This window comes from Choloepus didactylus, chromosome 25 (assembly GCF_015220235.1).
Source record: "Choloepus didactylus isolate mChoDid1 chromosome 25, mChoDid1.pri, whole genome shotgun sequence".
Taxonomy (NCBI): Eukaryota; Metazoa; Chordata; class Mammalia; order Pilosa; family Megalonychidae; genus Choloepus; species Choloepus didactylus.
Genome location: NC_051331.1, coordinates 5,375,303 through 5,392,525, shown reverse-complemented (window position 1 = coordinate 5,392,525; position 17,223 = coordinate 5,375,303). Strand labels below are relative to the sequence as shown.

The following is a 17,223-nucleotide window of genomic DNA, read 5'->3' as shown; positions in this document are numbered from 1 at the left end:
GTGAGCAAACTCTGTCCAGTTTCCTTTATTTAAAAATGTCTTTTATTTTATCTTTCTTCATTGAAATATTTTTAAGCCTTTTTTTTATGGAAATTTTTGAGCATACACAAAAGAATAAAAAATAGTATACTGAGTCCTCATGTCCTCAACATCCATCTTTAATAGTCATCAATATTTTGTTAATCTTGCATTGGTTAGGCCTGAGCTGTCCAGTGCAGTATCTCCTAGCCACATATGGCTATTTAAATTTAAATTACTTAAAATTAAAATTTTGCTTCTACAGTCACAATAGCCACATTTATCTGTCAATCCACTATCTTGTCTATTATCTATTTATCTATCTCTGTTTTTTAAACTTTGAGAGTAGGTTTTATATATCATGCTTCTTGAACACATACTACTTCCATGTATATTTCATAAGAAAAAAATATTCATCTAAGTAACCAGCAGTTCAAGAACTTTAACACATAAAACTTACAGTCTATATTCCAGTTTTCTCACATTCCCAATAATGTCCTTTTGGGCCTTTTCTCCTCCAATATTAGATCCAGTTCAGGATTATGTATTGCATTTAATTTCACTGTCCCTATAGTTTTATTTTTTTTTTAATTGTGGAACCATAAATATAATATATACTTTCCCATCACAGCCACTCCTAAGCATACCGTTCAGTGGGATTAATCACGTTCACAATCTTGTGCTTCGCTCGTCACCTTCCATTACTAAATCTTCCCCATCTCCCCAAACAGAAACCCTATTTGTATTATGCATTAACTCCCCATTCACCCTCCCCCCTGCCCTGTGCTCTGTTTTCTGTTCTGTTCGTTTGCATAGTCTAGCTGTTTCATATGTGTAGAAACATATAGTATCTGTCCCTTTGTGTCTGACTTAAAATTTAACTGAACATGATGTCTACAAGGCTCATTCACGTAGTGGCATGTTCCAGAATATCTTATTACGGACGGTTTGTTCAAATCAGAATCCTAACAGGGTCCCCACATTGTTTTTTTAATTTATACCTCTTAAGTTTCTGTTTTGTTTATAACATTCTTTCTCCGTTCCATTTTTTTCATCCATTGATTTATTGGAGAAATCAGGTCATTTGCCCCAAATGTTCCACATTATGAATTTGTTTGGTTGCTTCCACTTTATGTTGTTTTACTTGTTTATCCCTGTAAACTTCAGGTTTGATTTCTCACCTTTGTCTTTAAAAAGATGACTAATTTGGGTTTAGAATTCTAGATTGATGTTACTTTTTTCTCAGTGCACTGAAGATATCTTTCTGTTTTCTTCCAGCATCCATCATTGCTGTTGAGAAGTCAGCCATCAGTCTATTTGTTTTTTCTTTTTAGAAGACCTGTGGTTTTTCCCTGGCTGCTGTTAAGATTGGGAAAGAAAGTCAAACACCAAAGAAAATACTATGATGTTTCTATGTGTGAATTTCTGTTTATTTATTTGTCTTGGGATTTACTGTGCTTCCTGGATCCCAAGGTTAGTATCTAATACTAATTCTAGGAAATTACTAGCCAGTTCCTCAAAAACCGAGCAAACAAAATTATCACCCTTAACTCCAGCGTCTCCACTGTCTCCCTTTGAAACTGAGTAGATATTTACGGAATACCTCTCTTTCTTTCATGGCTAGTATATAATCGTATAATCCTTCTTTTTGTCTCTCTGTACTGCATTCTACACAATTTCTTCATATTCTCATTTCTTTTTAAACTTTTTAATTTGAAATACTTTAAAACTTGCAGGACAGTTACAGAAATAATACAAGCCCCATGCAGAGAACTGCAACATACCCTTGTTCCACCAGATACCCAGAACCACCAATTTTAACATTTTGCCACATTTGCTGTAACATTCTGTCTATTCATGTATCTGTCTTTTTCCCTGCCTGCCTGTCTACTTATCAATCCATCTTCTAAACACTTGAATATGTAATACTGCCGTGTATATTCCTGAGAACATGGATATTCACTTGCATAACCACCTTAAGTGCAGTTACCAAGTTAAAGAAATTTAACACTGATATAAACCTTATTGTCTGTATTCTGGAGTTTTTATGTGTCCCGGTAATGTCCTTTGAAACTTTTATCTTCCCTTGTTAAATCCTGTCCAGGATCATGTGTTGCATTTAATTGTCATTGTTCTTTTCTCTCTCTCTTTTTTTGTTTTCTAATTGTGGGAATATATATACAACTTAAACTTTCCCTTCTCGGCCACTCCCAAGCGTACCATTCAGTGGAATCAGTCTTGTTCACAAGTTTGTGCTGCCATCACTACCTCTCTTTACTAAAACTTTCCCATCTCCCAAAACAGGAACCCTACACCCATTTGGCATTAACTCTCCATTCCCTAACCTGTACTGTACTTTCTGTCTCTGTGAGCTTGTATATTCCCTGATACTTTCTTTGTAGTTATCACGGTGCTTAAATTTAACACCCTAAATCTTTAACAGTCTTGTTTGCTTTGATACCAGCTTAACTTCAGTGGTATACAGAAACTGGGTTCCTCTACCCCTCGGTCTCTCCGCGTTCATGAGGTTCTCTACAGGCTAGACATTTATACATTATTGGTCCCAAACCACTGATTTATCATTAGATTTTTTGCATTTGCCTTTTAGATCCAATAGGAAATAAATACGGAGTTACAAACCAAAAATACAATAATACTGACATTATTTGCCCATGTGATTACCCTTACTGGAGATCTTTATTCTGCCTTATTGTGTATTTTACTTTCCTTTCAACCTGCAGAGCTTTTTTGGCATCTCTGATAGGTCTGGTTTAGTGGTGACAAACTCAGCTTTTGTTTATCTAGGAATGTCTTAATTTCACCTTCGTTTTTTAAAAACAGTTTTATGGAGATATATTCAAACACCATACAGTTCATCCAAGGTATACAGTCAGTGGCTTTTAGTGTAATTCTTTTGATGTGGTGTTGGATTCAATTTGCAAGTATTTTGTTGAGGATTTTTGCATCTGTGTTCATTAGGAAAATTGGTCTGTTATTTTCTTTTCTTGTAGTAACTTTATCTGGCTTTGGTATTAGGGTGATGCTGGCTTCATAGAATGAGCTAGGTAGTGTTCCTTCCTCTTCAATATTTTAGAAGATTCTTGGAATGATTGGGTGGAACTCATCTGGGAAGTCATCTGGTCCTGGGCTTTTGTTGCAGGTTTTTGATGACTGATTCAGTCTCTGTACTTGTAATTGGTCCGTTGAGGTCTCCTATTTACTTTCGAGTTAGTGTCAGTTTTCATGTATTTCTGGGAATTTGTACATTTTGTCTGAGTTTTAAACTTTGATGGCATACAGTTGTTCACAGCATCCTCTTATGATTGTTTTTATTTTGGGGGTCAATAGTGAGGTACCCCTTTTCATGTCTGATTTTATTTATTTGCGTATTCTCTCTTTTTTCTTTGTCAGTCTAGCTAAGTGTTTACCAATTTTATTGATCTTCTCAACTAACTTTTGGTTTTGTATATTCTCTCTGTTTTTTATTCTCAGTTTCATTTATTTCTGCTTTAATCATCGTTTCTTTCCTTCTGCTTGCTTTGGAATTATTGTGCTGTTCTTTTTCTACTGCTTCCAGATGTGCAGTTAGGTCTTTCATTTTAGCTCTTTCTTTTGTAATGTACGCATTTAGGGTTGTAAATGTCCCTCTCAGCACTGCCTTTGCTTCATCTTGTAAGTTTTTGTTTGTTGTTTTCCTGTTTTAATGCATCTTGAGATATTTACTGATTTTTTGCAATTTCTTCTTTGACCCACTGTTGAAGAGTGTGATATTTAACCTCCATATAATTGTGAATTTCCCAGTTCTCTGTCTGTTATTGATTTCCAGCTTCATTTCATTGTTGTCAGAGAAAGTGGTTTGTATAATTTCAGTCTTTTTAAATTTATTGAAACCTGTTTTGTGACCCTACATATGGTCTATTTTGGAGAATGTTCCATGATTGCTTGAGAAGAACGTGTGTCATACTGTTTTGGGGTACAATGTTCTCTATATGTTAGGTATAGTTATTTTATCATATTGTTTAGGTTCTCTGTTTCCTTATGGATCCTCTGTTTGGATATTTTATGTATTGAAGAGTATGGTGTGTTGAACTCTCCTGCTATTATTGTGGAGATGTCTGCTATTTCCTTCAGTTTTGCCAGTGTTTGCCTCATGTACTCTGGAGCACCTTGATTAGGTGCATAGAAATTTATGATTTTTATTTCTTCTTGGTCAATTTCCCTTTTATTAATATATTTTGTCTTTCTCTCTTTTCAGCTGTCTTATATTAGTATAGCTACTCCAGTTTTTTCTTTGTTTGTTTGTTTGTTTTTTGGTTCCTGCTTGCATGGAATATCTTTTTCCATTCTTTCAGTTTCAACCCATTTTATCTTTGGGTCTAAAATGACTCTCTTGATAACAGAATATAGATGGATCCCAGTTTCTTTATCCATTTTCCCAATCTGTCTTTTGATTGGGGAGTTTTAAGCCATTAACATTCAGTGTCATTACTATAAAAGCAGTCCTTACTTCACTCATTTTATCCTTTGGCTTTTATTTGTCCAATCTCTTTTTATCTCCTTTTGTCCTTTTTGTTACCCTTATGAATAATCTTCATTTCTATACTCTCCTCCAAACCATTCTCTCCTATCTTGTCTCTTCAGCCAGCAGAATCCCTTTTGTGTTTCTTGTAGAGCAGGTCCCTTGTTAATGAACTCTCTTTGGTTCTGTTTATCTGTGAATATTATAAACTCACCCTCATTTTTGAAGGACGGCTTTGCTGAATAAAGAATTCTTGGCTAGCAGTTTTTCTCTTTGAGTATCTTAAATACTACTTTCTTGCTTCCATGATGTCTGATGGGAAACCAGTTCTTAGTCTTATTTGGCTTCCCTTGTATGTAGTGGATTGCTTTTATCTTGCTGCTTTCAGTATTTTTTCTTTCTCTTTGGTATTTGACAGTCTTATTAGTATGTGTCTTGTATGGGGTCTATTCAGGTTTTTTCTGTTTGGAGTACCTTGAGGTTATTGGATTTACGTATTTACGTCTTTGGGAAATTTTAGCCACTATTTCCTCAAATATTCTTCCTGGCCATTTTCCCTTTTTTTCTCCTCCTGGGACACTCATGATATGTATGTTTGTGTGCTTTCTGTTGTCAGTTATTTGCCTGAGAACCTGATCAGGTTTTTCCATTTTAGTCTCCATTTGTTGTTTTGTCTGTTCGAATTCAGATGATCTATCTTTTAACTTGCTGGTCTTTTCTTCTTTGTCTTCAAATCTAATGTGTTTCTCTAGTGTATTTTTAATTTCAACTACAGTGTTTTTCAATTACATAAGATCTGTTATTTTTCTTTGTATTATTTCAGTTCTTCATGTTCACCCAGTGTCTTAATACCATTCATCTGTTTAGCCATCTTGCTGAATTTATTTAGATTTATTTGAAAATGTTTAATTAGTTATTCCTAATTCTGTGTCTCTACTGAGTTTTTAATTTGTTCCTTTGATTGGGCCATATCTTCCTGCATTTTACAATGCCTTGTGATATTTTGCTGGTATTTGATCATCTATCTTTCTGTTCCTTTTTTAGTGCATATGTCTTTTTCTAATGCAATTGTTTTAGTTGAATCTACATCACCATTTATTATTAAGTTCTTTTTTGAATGCAATAGCTTTTTTAACTTTATCAAAAAATTAAAAAAAAACAATTCAAACAAAACAAAGGAATAAGAAAAACAAATAACCTAAAATAACTGTATTGCTTCCAATGTCCCTACCATACCCCAAGAAAATTAACAAACCCTAACAAAACAAAGGAATAAGAAAAACAAATAATCTAAAATAACTGCATTGCTTCTGACATGTTCCTACCGTAACCAAGAAAATTTGCAAATGATAATCATTCCTGAGCATTCCTATAACATTGAGATTACCCTCAATAGCTTATCTGTTCTTATTAGATTGTCATTACCCCTTCACTAGTTGCTATCTCTAGATGTATACAATATATTCTACAATATAGAATATTTATTTTACATTTTTCACAGAGTTCACATTAGTGGTAACATACAATATCTCTCTTTTTGTGTCTGGCTTATTTTACTCAGCATTACGTCTTCAAGGTTCATCCACGTTGTCATGTGTTTCACGACCTCATTCTTACTGTTGTGTAGTATTCCATAATGTGTATATACTTTCGTTTATCCACTCATCTGTTGAAGGGCATTTGGATTGTTTCTATCTCTTGGCAGTTGTAACTAATCCTGCTGTGAACACTGGTGTGCAAATATCTGTGTTACTGCTTTCAGATTTCTGGGTATATACCAAGAAGTGAAATTGCTGGATCGAAGGGTAACTCAATATCTGGTTTTCTAAGGAACCTCCAGACTGTCCTCCAGAGTGGCTGTACCATTATACAGTGCCACCAGCAATGAGTTCCAATTTCTCCACACCTTCTCCAGCATTTGTAGTTTCCTGTTTGTTCAATGGCAGCCATTCTAATTGGTGTGAGATGATATCTCATTGTGTTCTTAATTTGCATCTCCCTAATAGCTAGTGAAGATGTGTTTTTTAGCCATTTGTATTTCCTTTTCAGTGAAATGCCTTTTCATATCTTTTGCCCATTTTATAATTGGGCTGTTTGTACTATCGTCAGTTGTAGGATTTTTTTATATATGCAAGATATCAGTCTTTTGTGAGATACATGGTTTCCAAATATTTTTTTCCATTGAATTGGCTGCTTTATTCGTTTGGGTTCTCTAGGGAAACAGAATCAGTGAGAGATATCTATGACTATAAAATTTATAAAAGTGATTCATGCAACTGTGGGTATGCACGAGTCCAAATTCTGTAGGGCAGTCAGCAAACTGTCAGCTCCAAAGAAGATGTCTGATGAACTCCTCAGGAAATGAACTGGGATCTTCGATGAACATGTTTGATGAACTCCTCAGGAAACGAACCGGCAACCTCGACGAACTCCTCAGGAAATTCTTCGCTGGGCAGCCGAAGAAGTGAAGGTCCTCTGTCTGTCTTGCTTTTAAGTCTTCAACTGATTAATTGGATTAAATCCAGCCAATTGCATTCTCTCATTGAGGAATGACACACCCTTAGATGAGTCATCAGTCATAGCTGCAGTCAGTTGACTGATGATTTAATAAACCAGCCTGTTGGTTTATTAACCAGCCACAAACATCCTCGCAGCAATTGTTAGGCCAGTGCTTGCTTGACCAGACAGCTGGGTACTATCATCTGGCCAAGCTGACACATGAACCTAATCATCACAGCTCCCTCTTCACTCTTTTTGAAAAATTCCTTTGAGGTGCAGAAACTTAATTTTGAGGAGTTCCCATTTATCTATTTTTTTCTTAGGTTGCTTGTGCTTTGCGTATAAGGTCTAAGAAGCAACCTCCTAATACAAGGTCTTGAAGATGATTCCCTGAATTATCTTCTAGGAGTTTTATGGTGCTGTCTCTTACATTGAGGTCTTTAATCCACTTTGAGTTAAATTTTTGGGTAGGGTATAAGGGGTTCTCTTTCATTCTTTTGGATATGGATATTCAGCTCTCCCAGCCCCATTTGTTGAAGAGACTGTTAGGTCCCAGTTCAGTGGATTTGGGGACCTTATCAAGGATTAGTTGACCATAGATCTGGTGGTCTATGAATTCTCAATTTGATTCCATTGATCAATGTATCATATTGTGCCTGTACCATGCAGTTTTGACTGCTGTGCCTTAAAAAATCAGGAAGTATAACGCCTCCTTTTTTTTTTTTTAAACAATATTTTTAGCAATTCAAGGCATCTTCCCTTTCCAAATAAATTTGATTACTGGCTTTTCCAAGTCTGCAAAGTAGGTTGTTGGAATTTTGATTGGAATTGTGTTGAATCTGTAGATGAGTTTGGGTAGAATTGACATCTTAACAACATTTAGCCTTTCTATCCATGAACATGGAATACTTTTCCATCTTTTTAGTTCCCCTTCTATTTCTTTTAGTAAAGTTATGTGATTTTCTATGTATAGGGTTTTTGCATCCTTGGTTAAGTTTGTTCCTTGATTTTTTTTTTTGTTACTATTGAGAATGGAATCTCTTTCTTGAGTGCCTCTTCAGTTAGGTCATTTCTAGAGTATAGGAACATTACTGATTTATGTGTATTAAGCTTGTATCCTGCTACTTTGCTAAATTTGTATATTAGCTCAAGTAGCCATGGCGTCGATTTCTCAGGGTTTTCCAAATATAAGATCATATCATCTGCAAATATGACAGTTTTGCTTTTTCCTTTCCAATTTGGATGCCTTTTTTTTTCTTTCTCTTGCCAGATTGCTCTGGCTAGCACTTCTAACACAGTGTTGAATAACAGTGGTGACAGCAAGCATCCTTGTCTTGTTCCTGATCTTAGATGGAAGGCTTTCAGTGTTTCGCCATTGAGTGCTATGCTGGCTGTGGGTTTTCATATATGCCCTTTATCATATTGAGGAAGTTTCCTTCAGTGCCTACCCTTTGAAGTGTTTTTATCAAAAGAGGATGCTGGATTTTGTCAAATGCTTTTTCAGCATCTATTGAGATGATCATTTGATTTTTCCCTTTTCATTTGTTAATATGTTGTATTACATTGATTTTCTTATGTTGAAGGGCCCTTGCATGCCTGGAATGAACCCCACTTGGTCATGGTGTATGGTTTTTTTAATGTGCCTTTGGATTCGATTTGTGAGTATATTGTTGAGAATTTTTGCATCTGTATTCCTGAGGGAGATTGGCCTGTAGTTTTCCTTTCTTGTAGCATATTTACCTGGCTTTGGTATTAAAGTGATGTTAGCTTCATAAAATGAGTTAGGTAGTGTTCCATTTTCTTCAATTTTTTGAAAGAGTTTAAGTAAGATTGGTGTCAGTTCTTTTTGGGAAGTTTGGTAGAATTCCTCTGTGAAGCCATCTGGCCCTGGGTGTTTATTTGTGGGAAGCTTTTTGATGACTGGATCTTTTTGCTTTGATTGGATTCTTAAGTTCTTCTGTTTCTTCTCTGTACAGTCTAGGTTGTTCATATGTTTCCAAGAAATTGTCTATTTCCTCTACCTTATCTTGTTTGTTGGCGTACAGTTGTTCATAGTATCCTCTTATGATATTTTAAATTGCTTTGGGATCTGTAGTAATGTCCCCTCTCTCATTTATTCTTTTGTTTATTTGGGTCTTCTCTCTTTTTGATTTTGTCAGTCTAGCTAAGGGCTTGTTAATCTTGTTGATATTCTCAAAGAACCAACTTTGGTTTTATTTATTCTCTCTTGTTTTTTTGTTCTCAGTGTCATTTATTTCTGCTTTAATTCTTGTTATTTCTTTTGTTCTACTTGGTTTAGGATTAGTTGGCTCCTCATTTTCTAGCTTCTTCAGTTGTTTTCATTAGTTCTTTGGTTTTAGCTCTTTCTTCCTTTTTAAAAAAATGTATGCATTTAGAGCTGTACATTTCCCCATCAATATCGCCTTTGCTGCATCCCGTAAGTTTTATGTTGTGCTCTCATTTTCATTTGTCTCTAGATAGTTAACAGTTTCTCATGCTATTTCTTCTTTAACCCACTGATTGTTTAGGAATGTGTTGTTTAACCTCCAGATATTTGTGAATGTTCTAGAACTTTGACGGTTATTGACTTCTAGTTGTATTCCATTGTGATCAGAGAATGTGATTGGAATAATTTCAGTCTTTTTAAATTTATTGAGGCTTGTTTTGTGGCCCAGCATATGATCTATTCTGCAGAAAGTTCCATGGGCTCCAGAGAAGAATGTATATCTTGGTGTTTTGAGATGTAATGCTCTATATATGTCTGTTAAATTGAAGACATTTATTACACTGTTTAGTTTTCAGTTTCCTTATTGTTCCTCTGTCTGGTTGATCTGTCTATAGGAGAGAGTAATGTATTGAACTCTCCCACAATTATTGTGGAAACATCTATTGCTTCCTTCAGTTTTGCCAATGTTTGTCTCTTATACTTTGGGGCACCTTAATGGGGTGCATAGACATTTATGATTGTTATTTCTTCTTGTTGAATTGTCCCTCTTATTATTATTTAGTATCCTTCTTTGTCTGTTATGACATCCTTGCATTTAAAGTCTGTTTTATCTGAAATTAGTATTGATAAGCTTGCTTTTTGCTGTAGCTTGCATGGAATATTTTTCCATGCTTTCACTTTCAATTTCTTTGCGTCTCTGGGTCTAAGATGAGTCTCTTGTAGGCAACAAATTGATGGTTCATATTTTTTAATCCATTCTGCCAATTTATATCTAGTAATTGGGGAGTTTAATCCATTCACATTCCTTGTTGTTACTGTGAAGGCGTTTCTTGAATCAGCCATCATATCATTTGGTTTTTTATTTGTCAAATATATTTTTCCCCTCTCTCTGTTTACTTTAAGTATCCTTATTAAAACTCTTTAGTTCTGTGCCCTTCTCCAGGCTTCTCTCTCCTTTCTTTGTCTCTCATTTGGTAGGATCCCTTTAGTATTTCTTGTATGGCAGGTCTCTTAGCAAATTCAGCATTTGTGTGTCTGTGAAGATTTTAAGCTCTCCCTCAAATTTGAAGGAGAGCTTTGCTGGATAAAGAATCTTGGTTGGCAGTTTTTCTCTTTCAAAATTTTAAATATGTCATACCACTGCCTTCTCGCCTCCATGGTGGCTGCTGAGTAGTCATACTTGGTCTTATGTTGTTTCCCTTGCATGTGGTGAATTGCTTCTCTCTTGCTTTCAGAACTTGCTCCTTGTCTTCAGCATTTGACAATCTGATCAGAATATGTCTCAGAGTGGGTTTATTTGGATTTATTATGCTTGGTTTTCATTGAGTATCTGTGATTTGCATGTTTAAGTCATTTGGAAGGGTTTCCCCAGCAATGTCTTTGAATACTCTTCCCAGTCATTTACCATTCTTTTCCCCTTCTGTGACACCAGTGATATTATATTTGTGCACTTTGTGTTGTCCATCATATCCCTGAGATCCATTTCAAATTTTTTTTATTTTTTTCACCATTCATTCTTTTTTTCTTTCACTTTCCATCCTTTCTTCCAGTTCGCTTATTCATTCCTCAGCTTCCTCTACTCTGGTACTGTGTGTATCAAGAAGCTTTTTAATTTGATCAACAGTTTTTTTTTTTTTTAATTTCCATAAGATCCTCTCTTTTTTAATTTACTCTTGCAAATTCTTTTTTGTGCTCTTCTAGGGTCTTCTTGATGTCCTTTGTATCCTTAATCATCGTATTGGTGTTTGTGAGTATTTCTTTGATTAGTTTCTCCAAGTTCTGTATCTCCTCTGATTTTTTAATTTGGGCATTTGGGTTATCCATATCTTCTGATTTCTTCATATGCTTTATAATTTTCTGTTGTTTTTGGTCTCTTGGCATTTGCTTATCTTGATCAGGTTCTTTTATGATATACAGGCTTATTTAAAGAATTATCTATAATTTGACAGAGCTGCAGCTTCATGTAGTGCACTTTCCCTGTCCTACCAGCAGATTGCCCTCCCGAGCCACCTGTTATCCCCAATTCAGTGCTCCCCAACTTCGTTTATGCAGCAAGTTGGGGTCCAAACCATGTGGATGTCCAATTAGTGCACCAAATTTCCATGTGCAGTGGGGACTGCCAGCCCTGTGGGTGTGGGCTGTGCCCAGTGCAGTTTGGCAGGGAAAAGGGTTTTAAGACCCAGTACTCCCAGCCATTCCTGCGGTTGCGGCTGGGATATCCTGTGGCTGCAGCAGGCGTCCACCCCTTCAGCTCAGATTCCCCTCAGTCTCCGTCTCTGCCCTGGGCCCACAAGTCCCTGGGCTTGGTGTAGGTCTCCTGTCACTTCTGTGCATCTCCCGTGCCTCTAGGCTGTGTACCCAGTGGGCTTCTGCTGAGAAGGAGTTGTGCTGTCATAAGCCAGCTGAATCCCAAGTTCCCTTGTGGAAGCACTCAGCTGCAGTGCTGTGCAGTGGTGTCTCCCAGCCTGCTTTAAAGATGGCTGTGCAGGTCGTGGAAAATACCTACTTCCGCAATTGTCCACTTGCTGCAGTGGCTCGTCCCTTACTTGAGGGACTTCATTTTCAGGTGTGCAAAGCCCGTCACTCACGCCAGATACTGAGAAAGGTACCCAGGGTGTGGAAGGCACGCTCTGCCAAGATTGACTGTAGCTCCCTCTCCCGTCTGACCCATCTCAAAACACAGCGTGTCAGGCTGCCATTTTCCCAGTGGCTCTCTGGATCGAAGACTTACATGATTCCGATCGCAGACTCTTGGCTTCTCGAAGTGCTCAATCGCTATGGATATATAAGCCCCTACCCAGCCGGTGGAACCCTGGAACTGGTATTCTGCAGCACTTTCTGGCTTTTATCTAGTGTTTTTCATGGAGGAGAATGTTCCTGTGTCACTCCTAATCCACCATCTTGAATCTCCCCTTTAATGCAGTTTTATTGATATATTCACATAACAGATAATCATCTAAAGTATACAATTAAGGGTTCACAGTATCATCATATAGTGTTGCATTCTTCACCACAATAAATTTTTGAACACTTTACTCAAAAATAAAAATAAACACCCAAAATATCCTATACCCCTTATCCCTTCCCTATTATTTATTTATTTTTTTGACATTTGCTTACTCATCTGTTCATTCATTGGATAAAGGGAGTGTCAGTCACAAGATACTCGCAATTACACAGTCACACCTTTAGAGCTATATAGTTATATACTCATCGTTAAGAATGAAGGCTGCTGGATACAGTTCAACGGTTTCAGCTGTTTCCTTCTAGCTACTCCAGTACACTAGATACTACAAATGGATGTCTATATAATGCATAAGAATTACTCCAGAATGATCTCTCAACTCCATTTGAAACTTCTCAGCCACTTCTTTTCATTTCTCTTCCCCCTTCTGGCCCAAGAAGGCTTTCTCAATCCCACGCTGCCATGGCCAGGCTCACCCCCTGAGTCATGTCCCATGTAGCAGAGAGGGCAGTGTGGTCTGATCTCTGTTTCAGCTTTTCTAACAGTTGCTGTATGGGGTATTACTGTCTTTCATAGCTGCAGAACTCTAGCATTGAGTCTCAGGTGTCACACAGATATCTGAAGTTCCAAGTAATGACCAGGTTATACACAGAGTCCAGCATCTGAGAAGTTAGAAATAACCATAACAACTAAGGAATAGATATGACCGATGTAAGAGCTTACAATCTGGGAACCTTTACAATAAGCCTTCCCCTGATAACCTATGATCTTGAATTCAATTCTCAGAGTTTGTGCATTATATTTCAAATTAGGCGTTATATTATTAGTCTTCTCATTTCTGGCTTATATCATTCCACATACTGTCCTCATGATTCATTCATCTAGTTGCATGCCTCACAACTTCATTCCTTCCTGCAGCTCCTCAATATTCCACTGTATGCCTATATGCACAGTTCACCCTTCTGTTCATCAGATGATGTACCTTTCGACCCCTCCATGTATTGCAAATCATGAATCCTGCCACCGTAAATATCAGTGGCCAAGTGTCCATACATGTCCTTGTTTTCAGTTCTTCCAGGTATAGATGTAATAATGACATACGAAGTATCTATGTAAATACTGCAATCCTATACTTGGTCTCCTGTGAAACCACCACACTGCCCTCCAGTTAGGTTGCACTATTCTACTTCCCTACCAACAGTGAATAGGTACATCTCTCTCTGCACATTTTCTCCAGCACTGGTATCTTTCTGTTTATTAAACAGTTTTATTCACACACCATACAATTCATCTAAGTAAATAGTCAATGGTTCCTGGTATGATCACATAGTTATGCATTCACCACCACAATTTATATTGAGATATTTCCATTTCTTCCCCCAAAAAAGAAGAGGGAAGAAAAATAAAAAGGGGAAACAACAGTAACACCAAGAATTTCATATCCTTCCCCTATATCCCCCTCTTATTGACATTTAGCTTTTGTGTATTGCCTTTGTTACATTTCACTGATTTATATTACAATGTTACTATAGACTAGTTTGCATTGATTGTATTTTTCCCTATACTGTCCCATTTTTTACATCTTGCAGTGTAGACATTCATTTGTTCTCCCTCATGTAAAAACATTCTTGTATTTGTACATTTAATCACCACAATTGTCTTCTCTAGGTTTTGCTAAGTTACCCAGTCTCAGTTCTTATCTTCCATCTTTCCTTCTGGTGTCATACATAACCCTTACCTTCCTCTTCCAATCATATTCACACTCAGCTTTGTTCAGTGTACTTAAAATATTGTGCAACCATTTACCATTTTGCCTTTTTTATATTTGTCTTATTTTATTTTTTCTTCTCTATCATTACTAATTGTCTTCATCTATACTCTTCTCCAGTCATCTCCTGTCTTTTCATTTCTGCCTTTAGTGCTCGCTTTAGTATTTTTTGTAGAGGATGTCTGTTGTTCACAAACTCTCTGAGAGTCTGTCTAAAATATTTTAAATGCCCCCTCAATTTTGAAGGACAAGTTTGCCAGATATAGAATCTTGGTTGGCAGTTTTTCTCTTTCAGTGTCTTAAATATATCATACCACTGCCTTCTTGCCTTCATGGTTTTTGTGGAGAAATCCACACATAGTCTTAATGAGCTTCCCTTGTATGGATTGCTTTTCTCTTGCTGCTTTCAGAATTCTCTCTTTGACTTTGACATATGACAATCTGATTAGTAAGTGTCTTGGAGTAGGTCTGTTTGGGTCTATTCTGTTTGGGGTATGCTGTGCTTCTTGGATATGTAATTTTGTCTTTCTTAGGAGATGAGAAATCTTTAGTAATTATTTCCTCCATTATTCTTTGTGCCCCGTTTCCCTTCTCTTTTACTTCTGGGATACCCATGAGACATATATTCATGTACTTTATGTGCTCATTCAGTACCCTGAGACCTTGCTCATATTTTTCCATTCTTTTCCCAGTCTGTTCTTTAGTGTAGAATTTCAGATGTCCTATCCTTTAGTTCACAAATCCTTTTTCTGCCTCTTCAAATCTACTGTTGTATGTCTCCATTATATTTTTCATCTCTTATTGTGTCTTTCCTTCCCATAAGTTCTGCCAATTTTTTTAAAATTCAGTTTTATTGAGATATATTCACATACCATAAAGTCATCCATGGTGTACAGTCAGCTGTTCACAATATCATCCTATAGTTGTGCATTCATCACCCTAATTTTTTTTTTTTTTTTTTTTGGCTGGTAACAGTGTTTTTACTTTCATAAATATTCCATCAACAGTAGCTTCTAAAAACCTTTCCATGCCCTCCTCTCATCTCTCACTTGGCCCAGCTCTCCACTGAGGCTGCGTGGGTGCTGGTGCTGCAACCTCTTGCTCCCTTAACCTGCTACCTCTGAATCCCATCCCTGGACATCTCCTACTCACTGGCCCAAGGTTTTGTTTGCTGATGATGGCTGTGCATTGTCTCCTTCATCCTCTGCCCGGTGTAAGGCTGTGGCCTTGGAGAAGGCATCTTTGCATGCTCTCCACCAGCATCCCCTTCCCCCCAGTGACCTAACCTTCTCATGGGGAAAAGGCCTCTGAAATGGTTCCTTCCAACATTTAAAGGGACTCAAGGTGCCTGTCACTTCCTTCAAGTGCTTGAATGCCATTACCAGTTGAGATCTTCCCCAGAGTCCCAGCGTGCCAGGCAGGACCCAGCTCCGGCTCCCTCCTGTCACCTGGGAACGGGCTCGCAATCCTCCCCACCTGAGACACTGCGTCTGTATTTTTTGGGTTTGTAAGTTTCGGAATTTAAACTCCCAGCTATTGTCAACAAAAAATAAAATTGAAGTTACAAAAATTCTGGATAATAAAGCTCGGTAAAGCACTTGAAATTTTAAAATATTTGGGCTTCTTAATTCTGCAAAAGTTAGTCAAGACACCTGGGACTTTTGGGAATAGTTACATCTATGAGCCCTTATTTGTCTTTAAGTAATTTGAATAAGCACTGAAGAATGCTAATCCAAATTAGCCCTCCAGAAGAACAGGCAAAATAGAAAGTCACACACAAAATTCAAGACCACTAGTTTGAACCATAACTTTGCAAATTCTTATTCTGACATGGAAGACTGTACATATGGAATTTCAGGTTTCTTTCTATTTACAAGTTTAAATCATCACCCCAATTTTTGAACATTTTCCTTATACCAAAAAGAATAAAAATAAGAATAAAAAATAAAAGTAAAGAACACACAAAGCATTCCATCTCCCCCATTTCTCCCATTTTTCATTTAGTTTTTGTCCACATTTTTTTAATCCGTCCAAACACTGGATAAAGGCTGTGTGAGCCACAAGGTTTTAACCATACTATCACACCATGTAAGCTACATAGTTATACAATCATCTTCAAGAATCAAGGCTACTGGGTTGCAGTTGATAGTTTCAGGTATTTCTTTCTAGCTAGTCTATCCAATACACTAGATCATAAAATGGGATATCTATATAGTGCATAAGAATGCCCTCCAGGGTGACCTCTCGACTCCATTTGAAATCTCTGTGCCACTGAAACTTTGGTTTGCTTCCCCCTTTTGGTCAAGAAGATATTCTGAATCCCATGATGCCTGGTCCAGGTTCATCCCCGGGAGTCATATCCTGTGTTGCCAGGGAGATTTACACCCCTGGGAGTCAGGTCCCACACAGGGGGCAGTGAGTTCAACTGCCGAGTTGGCTTAGCTAGAGAGAGAGAGGACCACATGGGGGGAAGGCAGTGAGTTCACCAGCCAAATGGGGTCTTAGAGAGAGGGCTACATCTGAGCAACAAAGAGTTTCTCTGGGGGAGACTCTTAGGCACAATTGTAAGGAAGCTTAGCCTTTCCTTTGGAGTAACAAGCCTTATAAGGGCAAGCCCCAAGATCTAGGGCCTGGCATACCAAGTTTTCAGTCCTTAATGTTTGTGAGACTATCAGCAATAACCCAGGTGGAGACATTCAACATTTTTGCATTTTTCCCCAGCTTCTCAGGGGGGCTAGAAATGAAAGGGCAAACATTATAATATCTCACTACTCTGGAGTAACTATAATGTGTATACTCTTGAAAATTTTCTTAGAGCACAGCTTATCAGGTGAATGCTTATTGTAATGGTTACTAGATTCTAAGCTTTTATAGCAGTCACATCTATTCCTGAGTTGCAATGGTTATCTCTAAGTTCTGAGATACTGAGCTGTTTGTGTATAACCTGGTCAGTCTCTAGAACTTTGAGTATCTGTGTGACACCTGAAATTCAGAGCTAGATTTCGGCA

General features: G+C 37.3%; 1 protein-coding gene across 1 annotated transcript in view; it reads left to right on the top strand.

The window, feature by feature from the left end:
* Window positions 1-931: 931 nt before the first annotated feature.
* Window positions 932-17,223, top strand: part of LOC119520238 — a 47,825-nt gene continuing 31,533 nt past the window's right edge. The window contains exons 1-2 of the mRNA XM_037817922.1: window positions 932-1,491; window positions 11,184-11,229. Coding sequence (XP_037673850.1) covers window positions 1,432-1,491; window positions 11,184-11,229 — 106 coding nt within the window. The 5' untranslated portion in view covers window positions 932-1,431. The remainder of the gene's footprint in view (window positions 1,492-11,183; window positions 11,230-17,223) is intronic.